General features: G+C 41.7%; 1 protein-coding gene across 1 annotated transcript; it reads left to right on the plus strand.

Moving 5' to 3' along the window:
- The first annotated feature begins 10,566 nt into the window (after nucleotides 1-10,566).
- Nucleotides 10,567-11,570, plus strand: LOC115573652 (C-C motif chemokine 5). The gene is made up of 3 exons (XM_030404532.1): nucleotides 10,567-10,826; nucleotides 10,970-11,081; nucleotides 11,181-11,570. Exons 1-3 carry the CDS (start codon nucleotides 10,733-10,735, stop codon nucleotides 11,311-11,313), a joined length of 339 nt encoding a protein of 112 aa, XP_030260392.1. The 5' UTR covers nucleotides 10,567-10,732; the 3' UTR covers nucleotides 11,314-11,570.
- Nucleotides 11,571-18,953: the final 7,383 nt, after the last annotated feature.

Raw genomic sequence — 18,953 nt, forward strand, 5'->3', positions numbered from 1 at the left:
AGCATTAGATCATGTGTTTATTGACCTGGCTGATAATCAGTTCAGATTTTCCTTCTTCTGATTAATGTAATCTGTGTTTTTTGGTCCGATTGCCAATAAAAATCATTAGAAAATGTACAACGTTGGCTCTTATCCAGCATGTAACATGCAAAGTAACTAGTTACTAAAGTTATCAAGTAAATGTAGTGGAGTGAAAGAAAAATGCATAATAACCTCTAAAATGTTGTGGAGTGTAAGTATATGAAGTTGTAGTAAGAAAATAGAAATAATTATGTAGAAGTATCTTAAAATTATATTATAAGTAAAATTCTTGAGTAAATATACTTAGTTACATTCCATTACTGTTCATCAGTTTGAAGCCTATAAACCATCTGGGCTCAGAGAGGAGCATAATCCTCTGTTTGTGAATTAAATAAAACAAAATTTAAAAAAATTCTGCTCAATAGAATTGATATGAAAGATAAATGGCGGGAAGATACTATTTCTCAAGGGGTTCTTCCTTATCTTGGATTAAGTTTAGGGAGGTTTTCTGTTACAGTAAATCAGCGAGAGTCATTTGTGCTCCTCATCCAGCATCAATTTGTTTATGCAATGCCCCTTTAAAGTGCTCCGTTCTGTAGATAAATGAGGAGCAGATTTATTGCACAACATGACATGAGCCAAAAATGACAGGAAACATAGCATTAATATTAGCACGGCATCCTAAACATGACTGTATTATCGAGGGACTTCCTGTGAGTGTGTGTGTGTGTGTGTGTGTGGCAGGAAGTCAAAGCATCCCCTCTGACTGTTACTCAAGGACCCCTTAAGGATAGTCACAAACACACACACACACACACACGCTCTACACAGGGAAGAAGATGCCGCACTCTCTCCTCTCACACAGGAAGTTCTGTTCTCGTCTGCCGTTTCCTGCCTGTCCCACCTTGACCCTTACACACACACAGACAGACACACAAACTCACCCACATCCTCCTTTTAACATATATATATTAAAGTTCATGTTTTTGGTGAATGTGGATCAGTCGTGCGTGAGTCAATTCCAATTTTGTTTTCGTCTTATTATGCAGGTTTTTGATGATGGAAACACTGAAAGATAAAGCTGAAAGTGAAGCTTTTAATGCCGATATCCTTAATTTTTTCAGATTTTTCCTCTAGAGAGTAATTAGAAGCCATCAGAGAACGTACAGGCGACTATTGTTGGGTTGTTTGGATGGTACAGGAACCGTCCTTGGATCATAAAATGGACCAAAATAAACTAAAAGTAAAAAACAGGACAACTATTTTAAGAGTAGTATTTCAGTCTTTCCTGGAAAATGTAGAAAAGTTAGATGGAATGAGAGAGCGAGAGAGCGAGAGAGAGAGAGAGAGGAAAACACACTGGAGGGAAATAGACAGACAGAGGGAGGAAGAAGTCTTTGGAGTTGGAGACAGCTGAAACATGTTTGTCTGGAGTTTTGGATGGTATCTTATCTATGCAGGAGGCAGAGCAGTGTATCGTGAACTGGCACGTCAGAGGTAATAAATGTGGGACGTCCGTCATCAGTGATGTATGGACATTAACTTTAACATATATATGTATGGAGGATATGTGTGTGTGTGTGTGTGCAGTGGATGCATGTGATCAATGTGTGTTTTTGTCCGGCGGAGAGAGGAAGCTATACATCAGGATTAAACGTATACAACAAGACGCACAAGGCAGCTAGTATCTGAGAACACTGGGCGTGGATGATGCTCACTCTCTCACACACACCCAAATACACACACACACACACACACACACACACATCACTGCTTAAGTCATCGTCCAACTTCAGGATCGAAAAGATCACAAAAAATAGAAAAATAATCTCAACTCAACTTTTTTTGAGCTTTCAGCTGCATCTCACGTGGAAGGGAGTTGGCTCAGTTGTCAGGGAGGAGAATGGACTGTTCTCTACTGTTCTGCTAATTAATGATAATTAAAAAATGATGACAAATTAGTGTCATGGAGCATTTTTGTCTTAAATAACAAGATAGTTGTTTTGTTATTAAGCTCTCATTAGTTACATCATTATTTTTCTTTTCCTTCAATCACTGGAATATTGTGTTTTAGAGGCTTCAGAAATGGCGGTCACCATTGTACACTTGTAAAATATTAACGTTTATGTATCATAAATTGCAACATAGCTTCTTGATATAATATAAATGCAGGCTGTGCAGAATGTTTGACCTCTGCAATGATCCTCGACAAAGTGTTGAGCATATAAACTTATGATACAACATTGTTTATAATGTGTGACTTCAATATTTCTTGGGTTATAATCTATGTTTAAACAATCTAACTTTGTGTGCCTGTGAAGCAAATTCATATGGTGGCCCCGAGGGTCAAAATTACAATATTTTGCAAAACACAAATTATATTCAGCTGTTGTGAGAGACTTGGGTTCTGTTCAATCACAAAATGTATTGTTCCTCCTTTTCCGTAATAAGACAGTTGTCTTGTTTCTTGAAATGTTGTTGTGTTTCGAGATTTTTAATGGTGTTTTGTGAAATGTTGTGTTTTGTGAAATGTCTTATTTTATAAAAGTTGTTTTGTGATATACTGTGTTTTGACCTTCAGGGCCAACATAAATTCTTGCCCTCTGAACTCCTTGACAGTGAAAGCCTGCACATGTGTGAGAGTCAGACAGATGTTCTTCTGTCTTAAAACCAAACTTTAAAGTCTTAATCCCGAAGATTTTCATTCGGAATGCCGATGGTAAGTCACCATTATGAATTGGATGTCTGTGGCAACATTCCTCGGAAAAGAAATCCCAAGCAGCACACAGTTAGTGACGCATGTTCCATCACCCGGCAGTGGTCGGTCTGCCAGAGATGCTACGTGTAGGCGAAGCCACCGCAACTCACTCATCAACTCATTTGCGTGTGAAGCGATGTACTGTTTTCTGTGGTTTCTGCTAGTGCTGCAAGTAAATGATTACTATTGCCTAACAGGCAATGAAAAGATTGATGACTACAGATGATGAAACAAGTGCAAATCTACAGACGGCACACGGGTGAGGTCCCAAAACACACCTGCAATTGCCGCTTATCGCCATAGGTGTTGCCAAAAAGAACAAAAGGGAGAACTTTTAACTGTTGTGATTGGTAATTTCAGTTAAACGTGGCTTCCCCTTAATTTTGAATCTCCAGTTCACTGCTGTCAGACCTGAGAAGGCCTGCAGACAGACGCATGCTTCTTCTGTGACAGTTATAGTCGTCATCTGTTTTGTTTCACCTGCCAGTGTTGAGCTTCACCAGGAGGACACACTCACTCCTCAGATTAACCCCACTGTGCAGCCAGCGGAGTGGCAGTAGGATCCCTCACCAGGGAGATCCCCCTCCTACTGGGTTAGCCGGGTGCACTGACACATCCACTTGTGACTCTCTGTGACTCACCGCTCACCGCTGCCCTGATGCGTGGGTGCTCGAGGGTGCAGCGGTCACAAGGCGGCCGAGGGGTGACACCCTGCTGTTAATTGCCCGATGTCTCCATGGCAGCAGAGAGTGTGAGAGCAGGACGTGATAACAAATACAAAAAAAGAAAAATCAGAGGATCAGACACAGGTAACTTGGTGGCAGTCCTCATCACCCTCAGTCCGTTTCAATACTCTGATTTTAGTCAGGTTAGTTTTAGTCAGACTTTCTGTCTCTGTTCTGCACGATGTTCGAGATCAGATCCCAGAACAGATGATTATGTTTGAACGGGTGTCAGGTCAGCTATTTCTGCCATGTTTATATCCTGTTACTCAAGTGTGTAAAAGGTCTGTGTGTGTGTGTGTGTGTGTGTGTGTGTGTGTGTGTGTGTGTGTGTGTGTGTGTGTGTGTTAAAAGTAACCCTAAGTCCTGGTGGTCATTCCTTGAACCCCTTCCTGGCTAAAACAGAGGCCATGGTCGAGGTCAGCATCCTGTGAAAACACACACACACACACACACACACACACACACACACACACACACACACATATCCACTTGTGCATTCATGTTGCTTTCGTTCATTTATTTGAATGCTCCAAAGCACGTCCATCTCGAGCTGTTCCTTTCTCAGAGATTCTCTCGTGGCCCGACCTTCGACCTTTGAAATAACAAGCATCATTGTTCATAAACCAGGAAACATTTCAGAAATACACCAACTTCTGACCTGAGAGCGAATTTAACCGAGCCGTTTACACTGTTACGATGCTATTTCAGTATCTCAGGGCTGACAAATAAATGTATTGTTGTGCTAAATTAAGGATTTCTTCCCAAAGTGATGCGCAACATCTCAAAATAAGTTAGCCTTTCATCATTTTATTGTCTCGATCACTTGTTTTAATTGTTCTAAAGACTCCTGCCCGCCTCTGGGAAAGAAAACAACATCCCTCTTACACAATATGATAAGACAACATATCACACTATTATGATCTAATATTTCCTTTAACGTATTATAGTTTCCACCGGAGGACCTTCAGGATGTTGCTGTACGAGAACTTCAGATAAAATGTCAAGCAAACGTTTTTTTTCATCCTTTATTTCTGGTCAAAACAAGCCACACCTCAGATATTCTACATTCTCACGAGGCAATCGTTCTACTTGACATCATCAGTCTTTCGTTACTGCGATGTCAACTCAAGAAGCGGATTTAAATGCTGATGTCCATTTATTTTCAGCCTAATGTTCATGTGCGCATGCATTCGAATGGAAGCCGGACCGACATGCAGGAACAGAGTTTTCATCATTCTTATGTAAGAGTTGTCTGAATGAGGAATTCTGCGATACGTTATCATGTTTTTTTAGGGAGAGCGGGCTCCAGTCTGACGCAGCTGTCGACAGCAGAATGCAATTTTTTTCAGGCGTGGACGTAATAACAGGTCATCACTATCTTTCACACCCAAGTTATTACAGTACAGTGAGTACAAGGTGCTCTAGGATCTATTGGCAGAAATGGAATGCGATGTCAATGATTAGAACCAAGAATCATTGTGTATTTGTTGCCTTTTATATCTTCTTTTATGTCTTTTGTTTATCTACAGAAGCCCAGAAAGGACAAACCAAACACTTAGCCACAGAGCCAGAAATTAGCGAGACAAGAACTATTAAGTTAAATGCTAGATACCATTAAATCCAACACACTGGACCTTTAAGTAGATTTTACAGCAGTATTGTATTCAAATGAAACCAAAAACAGTATTTACTCTGTCGCCCTCATTGTTGCTGTAATGGCACGACCAGGAAGATGTACCTTTTAAAGCTGCAGTATGTAAGAGTTGGCCACCACTCCAAACAAACAGCATATCACCAGAGTAACCGCTAACTGGCGCAGCTCACTATAATCTTTGCTGAAGTTATCTACAGCTGTAGCTACTAGCTGCTGTTAGCTAGCTGTTCGGTTTAATTTTTTCAGTTTAAAAAGAAAGAAAGGTGTCAGAATATTCCCTCTCTTGATGTGTTGTGAGTTTGTTTTATTAATTAGACTGAAAAAGCGAAGAGAACTCGCCACTAGCATACATGTGCAAATTATGGCTACTGGAGGCAGGACAGGACAGGACAGGGCTAGCTGGTTAGCATGCTAACCTCAGTAGATATCACTGTAACAAAACATACAGACGTCTTTAACGTAACATCAATACTGTTTTGTTAACTTTTTAGACTAAAAATCTTACGGAGATTTTACATATTGCAGTCTTATTTTAAAAGATCTCAGGATTCTATGGTGACCACCTGTAACAGTGACTGAGTCATCGTAGTATCAAACTCGAACAATCTCACTTGAACTTGATTTATGTGAACAGTAATCAAATTTAAATACATTATTATATCACTTCCTATAACTTCTTCAATTTCTCTAACTTACTATATGAGATGTGACGTTTCCAGTCAATGTGTCCTTTTCATGTTTGCAATGCAAAAACACGTAAGGACTGTCTCAAATTAAATGCAGTGTAGTTCATTACATGTAGTCAAAGGTTTTACTCTCCACAGAGCATTCTCAGATACAGTCTGGATCTCTTCCCACCATCAATTCCTGCTCCACTTGTGACTTAAACAAGCTTTTACAGAGACAAATGGACGTATTGTGCCTTAATTGTCTTATTTTGCCTTTATGTCGGTTTGTGTGAAGGCTGAGCATTTTTCTGTTGGTAGTGTAGTCGTCCTGGGGAGGCAGCACGCTGATAGAAAACAGGGGGGAGAACAGTGTACCACTTGATGAATGAGCGTCTGTTATCTGAACTGGTCAAGGGCCAGGATGAGGAGAGGATGTGCAGAGAGGAGATGGTGGTTATTGTTTGTTAAACATGCTCCTCTTTAACAGACCAGCAGGATGTACTCTCCAAAAAACTTATGGATATAAACACTTTAGTCTTAAGAGCATGGTAATCCAATTCTATTGATTCCTGATATATATATAAAGTAATCTTATTTCAGACTTCCAAAAGGATTTCTGTGGAATTCATATTCGACACACCACAAGGTGAAAATATGAGAGCTTCAAATGTCCCACGAGCTTTTATCTGAGACACAATTTCCTCAGCGTAATCTATTGGCTTCTCTGGCATTAAACTTAACAAACAAAAAAATGCTTAAGATCATCTGTAAACTGTTAGAATGAACTGAAAAGGAGAAACAGCAGCGACTAAATTCCTCTGTAATTCACCCTCAGTCTTAATTTAACTCTGCCGCCACCTAGTGATCACTGCTTCACGTTCAGAAATCTGAACCAGTTTAATATTCTCTTATTGAGGTAAAAATCACGTCGATTGAAGAGCACTTTGTTCTACTAAAGATATGATTTCTTCATAGTGATATTAAGACGGAACACATTTGGTTGTCTTCGATGTTTAAACCTTTCTTAATGATCCAAGCTGATTGTCTTTGTTGAGGTGAAGTCATTACTGATGATCGTAGCTCTGCTTCAGTGGTTTCCCCATGAAACAAGTTAGAACTAACCTCTTAAAAAACAATATTGGGATATGTCTTTCTCCCCAACTTCTATCTTTACATCTGCATATAAATATCACTTCAGCCTACTTCCCAAAATCTCAAAGATTCACATGTCAATTTTTGTTTCAAACCTTGAAAGGCTGCGATAGGAGGAAAGAAATAGTCGGGTCAGAAGTGTTAATCCAGATTGCTCACCCACACAGTCTTGAAGTGAAGGCCTTATTAGGCAATGAGTGACAATGATAGTGTTAGTGATCGTTAAGTGATCTTTAATATCTAATCCAGAGGCTCATAGATTATCAACCTGTTGTCAGTCCAAAGACAAACAGAGCTGTAGGTGTTATTTCTGCCTCAAAAGACACGAGAAGTGTTGGATCATCAGGATTGTTGTTTTCATTGTTAAACAAACACTGGCGGTGAGGAAAATCAACCTGCTCGACTCAGGCAGAGATGTTCAAGAGCAAGGAAATGTTTTAAAGCTGAACTCAGGTTACGTTCCGTCTCGTTCGGTGACTTCCTTCTACTTTCCCCGAGGTTGTAATGAGAGGAGGCAGAGTGAAACGCAGCACTATCTCATATACACTTTGAAGATTGTTGGAAACATTTGGGATAATGTGAGCACGCAACTCAACAAAATATATATTAAAGGAGTGGCTGTCGTTTTTTGTTTTGACATATATTCATGCAGTCATATTATATATAATATCTTTAAACCTTTAGAAAATGTTTCCCTGAAAAACATTGAAACTTTCTCCCATGTAGGACTCATGACGGACCTGAGCTGAGTGTTTAGTGTGCGATACAAATTATTATTTCACCTCAGACTCGCAACTTCAATGTTTCCCTGCCGGTTAAAAGAACGACATACACTCTGGCTCAACTGTATCGACGTGCCGGGGTTGTCAATTTCGACACCCAGCAAGTCCCACAACTTGACTTTTGCAGGTAGTTTGCTGAGGTTGCCACGAGCAGAAAAGTATCATAAAGGTCAGGCGAAATGCTGACATGAGCTAATTTGATCTGTGATGCTGGCAAGTAACGCCCTCTTCTTCCCACTTCCCTCACCGCCGCACCACCTCAGGGTTTATGGTGGATTTTTTCTTATCTCACTCTTTCCAAACCACATATAAGTATACCGAGGTGCTCAAGTGAGAAAATTTGACCACTGATTCTTCCACAGGAAGCCTTTATACAACTTTTCACCCACATTTCTACTACCCGTGATCAGTAAACCGTAATGTGTGTTAGTAGAATTGGTGTTTGAGAATATTGAATTCATTTCTTAAGATAATCTCAGGTTGTTTTAATAAATACATCCGATTTTTGTACTCTGTTGGTTTTCACACGTTTAAGTAAGTGCAATCGTCGCTGCTCTGTTCTCCTGCCTCGCTACAAACCACAGGTTTCAGTTTGAGTTAGCAGAAGGTAGATTTCTGCAGTCGTCAGCCTCTGAGGTTTTATGTTCTGAGTGTGTGTCTGTATTAATAATCCGTACGTCTACTGACAAGCTATATTTTATGAGTTGTAACCAGAAGAACACACACTCAAGCTTTTCTTCTCAACGTTCTTGCAGCAGAGGTGACTTGGTGCAGTGCAAGACAAGTTTAAACAAACAAATCGTGTACTGTGAATACTAACAGGTCAGACACAGATCGATCAGCCTCAGTGAGCTGTTTGAAATGAGGTAGATGTGTAATCACTGAAAATATTAGCAATACTTCTCTATACATGTAGTGATTGCGTCAGGATGATCTGATATTCAGAAAGTCAATTTTTCACAAATGAATTTTGACAATGATTTTTTTTTTTTTTTCACTTGATATTGACCTACATGGTCTGTTATGTGTGTCATGTCATGTGGAAATGAAACTATTTGAAGAGGGTACATCTGATACGTCCTTGTGGCTTCAAGGTGAAAGTGTTGTTGACCATTAACCACAGCATCCTCTGTTCAAGTCCGTCTGGGGGCGTCGTGTGTTCCTCACGACTGTCCCCTCGTTTCCTGTCCCCCCTCTCGACTGTCAAGGAACAAATACACTGCCTGCATTTTGATCTCAACTACACGCCAGGAAATGTCATGACTGCATCAACACGAATGTTGAGTGTGAACTCCTTAATAGCAGCACGGCAGATTTTGAATTTGACCTTCATTCGTCTTCTCCTCAACAGCAGTCCACAAATCACACTGACGAAAATCTGTCCATAGGCTCGACAGACATATAAACACGTTGCAAATAACTCAAAACTGCTTCTGTGACAGTTTTCGTGACCGCAGCTTGCCATGATGACACACACACACACACACACACACACACATACGCACACACACACACACACACAACGCCGTCACTGCAGGTAATAACTGAAAATCAGTCGCTTGTCTAGTGCAGACAAGACAAACGCCAAGTTTGACACAATATTTATTTTCTAGAAGTTCTCTTATTGCTTCCAGGCAGGAGCAACACTCCAGCAGCAGGTAGACGATGACTGAAGAGAGGCAGTCTCTCCTCATTCATCATAATAACCCAAAACAATAAAGCATCATCCCAATCATCTCAACAACTGCCTCATGATACACGTAAGACTTCTTATACACTTCAACCATTGTTAAGGGTCATACGTCAGCCTAAAGATAAAACACTTATACACGTAGGAGGCTTCACAAAACCCCCTTCAGGAGTAACTCCTTTACCGTAGTTCATTATGTTTTCATGGCACATTATACCATATAAAATACATTAATACATCAGTTCATACTCTCTGACCACATAACTGTCATAAGACAGAGCTCATGTCTGAAGCCAACAGACATGGGAGTTCATTTTACATAAATAATGATGTTGTATCTATATATTCCTAAGTTTCATATATAAGAACAACATATCAAAATAATAAGGGACATTTGAAAATTTCTCTCACAACCACTAGAGAAATGTGGCGGAGCGATTGTTAAAAAACTGCATCATTATATTTAAAAAATGCCCTTGAATATTCTTAAAGCGCCTCTGAGGTTCACACAGATCTCGTCCCCGCCTGTTATCCAGCTCCGATGTGGCTGCTTTGTTTCCACTCCGCCATTTAACATACAGCACAGAAAGCGCTCTGGTGAAAATATAGAACGCATATGGTAAATAAACAGTCATAGTCACAAAATCTCTGTTGTGAGGCCTTTGATTTTCAGTCTAGTCGAAGAAGATTTGAAAATAATACTTTAATAAAAGTTTAGTTTCATCAGGATACGAGAAGAAAGACTGATTTTAACCAGGCTTTGTAACAGCTTCTTAAAATAGACATTATTGATGCCAACATGTTCACACTCTTTACAGATAAAAGCATTTAATTAATCGCGTTTCATCATGGTTTAAACGATATCCTTTAAAAAAAACCACATGAACTAACAGCATGGAGAAAGCTTAAAACCACAGTGCATCTGCAAACACACACACACACACACACACACACACATTAGGTGTGTGAGGTACAGACAGTGTTTTCTGTTCGACTCACCGCGTCCTCCGCCCCCCACTCCTCTTCTACACCTCTTCGTACTGAGAAAGCGTTGACCACATGACCGCAGTTTGTTTGCATGCATGCTGGGTAGTTTCAGGTTATTTCTTTCTTTATTTTGTCATGGAAAGTTTTTTTTACCACCTGTACTTACACACACACACACACACACACACACTTGCATGATAAAAGAGAGGGACTGCGAGTGAAGCGGGCAGAACGAAGACGGACACCTGTAAAGACAACGAGACAAACAGCCAGGTCACAGACAACAGGCTCAAGCATGATGAAGATGATGTTGATGATGATGAAGAAACCCGTCGTTCTGGTGGCCTTTGTCGTGCTCGTCTCGTCTCTCGCTGTCCTGGCATCAGACAGTAGGTTGACTGCGTCCCACTTGTATTTTTTTCTTCAGGGGCAAATCTTGGCTTAATTTTTTTGTTACAATTTTTCAAATATACCTCATGGTCTTGTGTTGAATTATCTCCATGATATGTCTGTTTCTTTCTCGGTTTCCCAGGCAGTTCTGCTCCAACCGAATGCTGCTTTGAGTTTTTCTCCCGCAGACTGCGAACGAACAACGTGGTGAGCTACCAGTACACAGATGACCGTTGTGCAAAGAAGGCTGTGCTGTGAGTAAACTTGTTTTTTTTAAATTAATGTAAAAGACCCCGGCTATCTGTCTTCTGACTGCTGAATACAGCATCAACAATCTTTGTCTCTGTCTGCAGTTTCACAATGAAGAGAGCTTGTTCTGTGGTCTGTGCCGACCCGTCCCTGCTGTGGGTCAAGAACATCATCCATGCCAAAGAATGGACCCATATCAAGAAAGGGAACAGCTCTGAGTCCGCGGAAATCAACTGACTGACTCACTGCGTGTGAAACTCACTGGAGAAATCTCAACCTGTAATTGGTCTTCTCAGCTTTTGCAGTTTTTATACAGAATTATTCTTTATAAGCCTAAACAATAACTCCTAAAATGACTTATTTTTATTCGTCTGTCTGTTTTAAGTGATTTCAAGTGATGTATTGAAGGATTGGATAAAAGCTATTTTAGAGTTTGGCATGTGTGCAAAATGTTTTCTGATATGTTATTAAAAACAAAATCATGATGAAATGTATTTTCTCTTTGTTCTGATTTTACCAAACTTCGATAAAGAAAAAAAAAATGACCAGAACAGAACAGAACAGAACAAGTGATTAGCTGCACAATTAACCTAAAAATTGAACATCCAACAATTCTACACATTAAAGTGTGTTTTCCGGCCTTGAGGAGTACAAACGCGTAAGTGAAAAAGTAATATGAAGCCTTTCGTGGCTCCAGAGGAAGCTGCGTGTAATCGGATGAATTTCCTCCAGTGATGTCACTCAGTGGCTGAGTTGCATTGTGGGTAATGTATGCACCAGGTTTTGAACAGGAAGACGAATGCGGGGAATTAAAAAAAGACACGATATCTCCCGTTCTGCTACGTTTGCTGATTTAAACTGTCCATAATGATTCATAGGATAGTACAGTGCTCAACTTACTTGCCTACATTACCCACAATGCAGCATAGCCACTGAGGACGTTAAAATGAGCGACTTGGATGCATTTTGAGCCGATTATTTCCTGTGAATGTCGCATTAACGTTGAGTTTTCCTGATTTTTTCAGAACTTTTTTTTTTGCAATTCACTTTCTGTATTGTGTGTGTATTTGTAAAAACTAAATATGTAAAGTTAAAAGGCTTCTTTCCTAAATACAAGTGTTTTCTTCTCCCTGACACCTGGCCAGAGGTCAACCCACACATTAACCTTTGGCGACCCCTAGAGGGGATTGATTTCCAGTGTAGTGTGTGGTGTTGTTCTGTGACCAGCAGATGGCGCTCTTTTCCCTGTGACACATTCTCTGACGTCCAAAACGTTTCATGGTGGTTTCTAACGCCTGTTTGGTTATTGCTTTGTTTTGACTGCAGCAAAATGAGGAATTGTTAAATCTCCCTTTTGTAATTGCGCCCCGGAGAACAGCAGCTCACTGAGATCGTGTTTGAAGTGTCTAAACTCAACCAAACCACGGCGCAGTCGATCATGGAGATATTCTAACTGTGACAGCATCATGAAGACAGAAGGACAATTTGTCTATTCAGTTTCCGCACTAAATGTGTCCATTTTTGCATTATTACCTTTCTGGCGTTTGAATTTATATTGCAAATCTACATAGTGCACCTTTAACTCCTCGTGCTCTTATTTTGTTAGGACTCCTTTGACAAACTGACCCAAAAAAATCCTCCTCCTGGCCCAGAACGACTCCTCAAATGACGTCAATGCAGCGACATCATCACCCGGCCTCCATGCTTCATGTGTGTGTGTGTGTGTGTGTGTGTGTGTGTGTACACAGTGTTGACAACCCACTTACTCGACGAGAGCTCACTACAACGGCTTTACACTCAGACCACAGGTGACCTATCAGAGGAGACGATCTGATTAGATTTTGGAGGACCTCGCTGCATACATTTGCATATTAATAAGCAGATAAATCAGGCATGAGACGGGGCAGCTCGAGTGCTACAGTACTTGTTTACAGTTGTGATATCATCAACAGTCATGTTACTAAAATGCTGATTAAAAGCCACCATTTATCATTATCATCTTATGTCAGCGCTCCAGATTTGACAAAGGTATTCACTCAAGAGACTCTTTGAGAAGTGACTTTGTACAGTGCAAGACAAGTTTAAAGAACAAATTGTGCACTGTGAATACTAACAGTTCAGACACAGATCGATCAGGCTCAGTGAGCTGTTTGAACACATTTAGGTTAGAGTCAAAATATTAGCAATACTTGTCTATAATGAAGTGATTGCATCAGGATGATCTGATATTCAGAAAGTCAATTTTTCACAAATGAACCCTTTTCATATGTGATTTTTTTTTTCACTTGACATTGACCTACATTGTTTGTTATGTGTATCATGCCATCTGGAAATGAAACTATATGAAGAGAGTACATCTTGCAAAGCCTTGTGGCTTCCAGGTTAGGGTTAGGGCTGTTGACCATTAACCACAGCATTGTCATAGTTCACTTTGTGTTATGTTTTGATATGTTTGTGTGTCTTGTGTCTCTTTGTCCTTTCAGTGTCTCCTGTGTATTCCCCTTGTTGCAGTTTGTCTCCCTCTGTCTGTCTGTCTGTTTACTCCTCTGCTTCTCCCCTCGTTACCTCGCCTGGCCTCCTCCCTCCTCTCTCTCCTCACCTGCTCCTCATCCCCTCATCAGTGTGTCTCTGTATTTAAGTCTTTGTTTCCCCTTCACTCTTTGTAAGTTCGTTGCGTCTGTATGGTGTTATTGTGCGTGATGTCACCTCCGAGTTCCTTATGATTCGTCTTCAGTTTTTGGTATGTTTTTTCATTTTTGATTTGAACTTTGCTTTTGATTTGTACATTGTACAACTGTTTGATTTGCTACTTTTGCCTTTTTCTTTTCCCCTTTTTAGAATAGAATACTTTCATTGTCATTGCATTTAAGTACAATGAAATTGGAGAGCTGCTCCAGTGAGGTGCCTCATTAATCATAAAAACTCATTCCATGCTTCATTCAATGCAAAACATTCACACAATACACACACCCACACCTACACAGGGATGTATCTCCTAAAACATAAACAAATAGTAGATAATGTAAAGTGCTGAGTGTCATTCAGCGCAAACTGCATCATTAAAAAATAAGTTTAGCTTCATTTAAAACAGTTATTGTCTTAGGAAAGAAGCTGTTCCTGAATCTACTAGTCCTTGTTTTTAGACATCAGTAGCGTTTCCCTGAGGGCAAGAGTTCACACAGTGAGTGACCAGGGTGAGAACAGTCCTTTGTGATTTTGGTGGCTTTTGAGAGCAATCTTGTTTAGGCGATTTCCTCTAAAGAGGGAAGAGGACAGCCAACGATCTTCTGTGCTGTGCTGATGACTCTCTGTACCGACTTTTCGTCCGCCGCCTAGCATCCAGCGAACCACACAGTCATACAGTACATCAAGATGCTCTCTATAGTGGAACGGTGGAAGTGCACCAACATTTTCTCGGACAGGCTGTATGATGGTGGATGTTTTCAGGCAGGAAGGAATGGCAGCTTGGGCAAGGGACAGGTTGAAGATGTTGGTGAACACCGCAGCAACCTGGTCAGCACATTCTTTGAGTACTTTTCCAGGTACTCGGTCTGGGTCGGTAGCCTTTCCTGGGTTCACTGATCTGAGCATCCGCCTCACGTCATGCTCCTGCACTGTGAAAGGGTAGGAGCTGGAGGCAGGTAGAGACTGCACATCTGGTGTTGGACTTTTTACCTCGAAGCGAGCAAAGAAGCAGTTCAGCTCCTCTGCTAGCGAGGCATCTGTGTTGGGTGGCGTGGAGTTGTTGCCCTTGTAGTTTGTGATGTGTTTTATTCCCTGCCATGCCTGCCTTGGATGGTTGTCTGTGAAGTGTTCTTTTTTCCTTTTGTAGTCCTGTTTAGCCTCCCTGATTGCCCTTTTCATGTCGGTTCTGGCTGAGCTCTACCTGACTGTGTCCCAAGACCTGTATGCAGCGCCCCGGGCTTTAAGAAGAGTCTGCACTGTATTATTTATCCAAGGTGTTTGGTTTGGAAAACCCTGACTTCCTTGTTCACGGTGACAGTTTCCCCACAAGCTGTGATGTAGAACACTACAGTTTTGCCTTGCCTTGCTAGTTAGCTTACAGTAAACAGTTGCTCTGTTGTCGTCGTTTAGATGTTCTTTTAAAAAGTGTAGTTGAGTTCAGGTGTGGTCCGCCAAATCAGACCGTGAGGCGTTAGTTGGGGTGGGAGGGGTTACTGCAGCAGTTATAGTGGAGAACCTGCCAAATTTATACATGTTGTATGGTTTCTCTTCTTCCGTTTTGAGTTTGCAGTGATTTGTAAATAAATATTTTGTTTTGTTTCTTTGTTTTTGGGATTATTTGAGTGCAGTGACCTCTGCCAGAGCTAGCTGTGGTAGTCTGCCTTTCTCTTCCTAACTGAACCACTGTAATGGAGTAGGTGGAACATCACATGTGTTATTGATTAAAGAAAATAACTATATAAATGTCTGTTTTAGAGACATAACTTGATAAATGAAATTGTTTTATTGTGAGTAATAAAGTTGGTTAAATCATCTTACATCGTGCCTGTATTCATTTGTGTACGAACCTGTGTATGGGTTGTTTTTGGGAAACCCTCAGAGAAATTAAAGTTAAAGGAGTATACTCTTTAGGTGCAAGTCCTAAGGTGGCGTTGTTGGTGTTATATCGATTCTCTAGATCTGCCACTCGCAGTTCAACTGGTACCGCCACATATGCATCCAGGTCTGGTTGTTCAAATGTGTCCCAGTCAGTTTGCTTTACACCAAGTGTTGTGCACATATAAACGAAGTCCTCCTTCTCTTGTCTTACCGGAGTCTTTGCCACGGTCCTGTCGGTGGGTGGGTACATCCTGTTAGCTGTACCGCAGTGTCTGGGATGGCCTAGTGGAGCCGAGTTTCTGTGATAACATCACACTGCAGTCCCGCATAAAGTTGTTTTTCGCCAGCTGCAAATCCATCTCATCCATTTTGTTGACAAGGGACCTGGCGTTAGAGAGGAATATGCTTGGTAGAGGTGGCTTGTTTGGTTGTTCCCGTAGCCCTGCTAGTAGTCCGGCTCTGCATCCCCGCTTCTGCTTCCTTCGTCTGTGCCGTCTCCGCCGCTTGACAGAGCCGACAACAATCCAGGGGCAGCTTGGTGGTCTCGCTATGACCGTGGGAATGTTGTTCGCTTGGTGGAAATCCTGGGTAATAAGTCCACTGAGCTGTAATCTATAGTTTGAGTTCTTGAAGACTATAGCTGTAGTTTGCCTGACTCTGCACCAACATATTTCCTAACCAAATAAGAAAAATAAAACTCCATACTGAGAGCCATACTGGATAGCCGTAAGCCGCTGCACTCGTGCATTGGGTAACTCTGTCTCCCTCTGGAGTGAATACTGTCCGGTGTTGTATAGTGCTAGTTTGTATAACTTGCTCCCTTGGTTTGTCTGCATTCAGCCTTTTGTTAAATAAAGCCCACTTTTTGTTCCCTCTGATCCTGCCTCCTGTTCTAATCTGCATTTGGGTCCATCTTAAGTTTTCCCTTTTAAACCCATGACCGAACGGACTGACCTAAAAAATGGACCTATCAGTAACTGGCCTTGAAAAAATTCACTGGTCTCAGGACTTTATGGTATCAGGACCCCCCCCCCCCCCCCCCCCAGAAAGGGACGTTCCCGGCTCTGTCCTGGCTCCCTGAGTTCTGGTTCAGCTTTCCAACCCAAATCCACGCCTCAACCCCAATCCTGCTACCAGCCCATGCCTCAGTCTCAACCCCAGCCCAGTGGGCCCTTTTTGGGGAAGCCACCTTGCCTACAAGAAAGCGACGTTCCTGGCTGCGTTCTGGCTCCCTGTTCTGCTGCTCCTCACCGCAGCCCGGGGTTTCATCTTCACCACAGGTCAGTGCATCAGAACCATGCCTGCCCAGAGCCCCAGCTCCAGAGTTGGCGGCCCAGTTGACATCTGCAGAGTCCTGTCCCTGCCCATTGGTCAGAGGCCCGGCCGAGTTCGGTTCCTACCAGCGACCCTCCGTCAGCTCCCATGCTGACACCTCCTAGTGATTCTCTGTCGGCTCCCAGGCCGCCAACAACATTTATTTTCCATAAGTAGTCCAAACTTCATATACTGAACTCAGTACTTCCTAGACTACTTGTATAAGTAGTATGAAGTACTTTTACTGTGTACTTTTTAAGTAATTGCCTTTGTAATAAGCCTTCGTCCTAGCCGTTGGCCTCCTGAGGGTCTCAGCCTTCATCTTTGCCGTCGGCCTCCTGAGGGTCTCAGTCCACGCCTCCACCCTTCGAGCTTCATTTGCACTTTGCTTTTGATTTGTACTTTGTCTTTTTGTTTGCACCTTGCTCAACTGTTTGATTTGCTACTTTGCATCTCCCCTTTTTTACTAGTTTGTATATCTAGCTCCCTTGGTTTGTCTGCATTCAGCCTTTTGTTAAATAAAGCCCACTTTTTGTTCCCTCTGATTCTGCCTCCTGTTCTAATCTGCATTTGGATCCTTTAGTTTTCCCCTCAAACCCGTGACAAGCATCCTCTGTTCAAGTCCGTCTAGGGGCGTCGTGTGTTCCTCACGTCTGTCCCCTCATTTCCTGTCCCCCCTCTCGACTGTCATGGAACAAACACACTGCCTGCATTTTGATCTCAACTATATGTCAGTAAATTTCATTACTGCATCAACAAGAATTTTGAGTGTGAACTCTTTGGTAGCACCACGGCAGATTTTGAATTTGACCTTTATTGTCTTCACCTCAATGCTGTCATGGCAGGTAATAACTGCAAAGTCAGACGATTGTCTCGTGCAGACAAGACAAACACAAAGTTCGACAATATTTATTTTCTAGAAGTTCTCTTATTGCTTCCAGGCAGAAGCCACACTCCAGCAGCAGGTAGATGATGACTAAAGAGAGGCAGTCTCTCCTCATTCTTTATAATAACACAAAACAATAAAGCATCATTCTAATCATCTCAACAACCTCCTCATGATACACGTAAGACTTCTTATTCACTTCAGCCATTGTTGTGTGTCATACGTCAGCCTAAAGACAACACACTTATACACATAAGAGGCTTCACCAACCCCCTTCAGGATGAACTCCTTTACCTAAGTTCATTATGTTTTCACAGCACATTATACCATATAAAATACATTAATACAGTGGTTCTCAACCGGTGGGGCCCGCCCCCCTGGGGGGGTGCGGACACACTCCCGGGGGGGCACAAGTAGGCTACAGGATGGGAGGGAAAAAAAAAAAAAAATCACGAAAATCCCCCCATGTCGAAATGAAAGTGGTTGGACTATTATAACACACAAACAAATCATCCTTCTGGCTACTTTTTTGGTCAAAAGCGACTACCGACAAATCTAGCGACTTTTATTGGTGTTATTGGAGACTTTTGTGGCATTTGGAGAATCTGACTTGAAAGCACGTATCACTCTGCAGTTACTGTGCTCAACGAGCAGCGGGTGCTGCCGTGAGTCCCTCCCCCGTCCAAAAGCACTCACAGGCGGTCAGTCTCTCAGTAGCCTCGCGCAGCAGTCCAGCCTGCAGTCAGAGCAGAGAGGAGACACACTGCACTCTGCGTCCAGGCTGCAAATGCCCAACTGCAATGAACCAGTTTTGGGGGGGCCCAGCTTGCAAAAGTTTGAGAATCCCTGCATTAATACATTCATTCATACTCTCCAACCACATAACTGTCATAAGACAGAGCTCATGTCTGAAGCCAGCAGACATAAGATTTAACTTTATATAAATGATAATGTTGTATGTATATGTTAAGTTTCATATGTAAGAACACATATCAAAATAAGGGATATTTGACAATTTCTCTCACAACCTCTAGAGAAATGTGATGGAGCAATTGTTAAAAAACTGTTACGGATTGGTGTTGGATCAGGACCCAAATGCACGGCTCGACTCTGG

The sequence above is a fragment of the Sparus aurata genome, chromosome 22, assembly GCF_900880675.1.
Source record: "Sparus aurata chromosome 22, fSpaAur1.1, whole genome shotgun sequence".
In the NCBI taxonomy this organism is placed as follows: domain Eukaryota; kingdom Metazoa; phylum Chordata; class Actinopteri; order Spariformes; family Sparidae; genus Sparus; species Sparus aurata.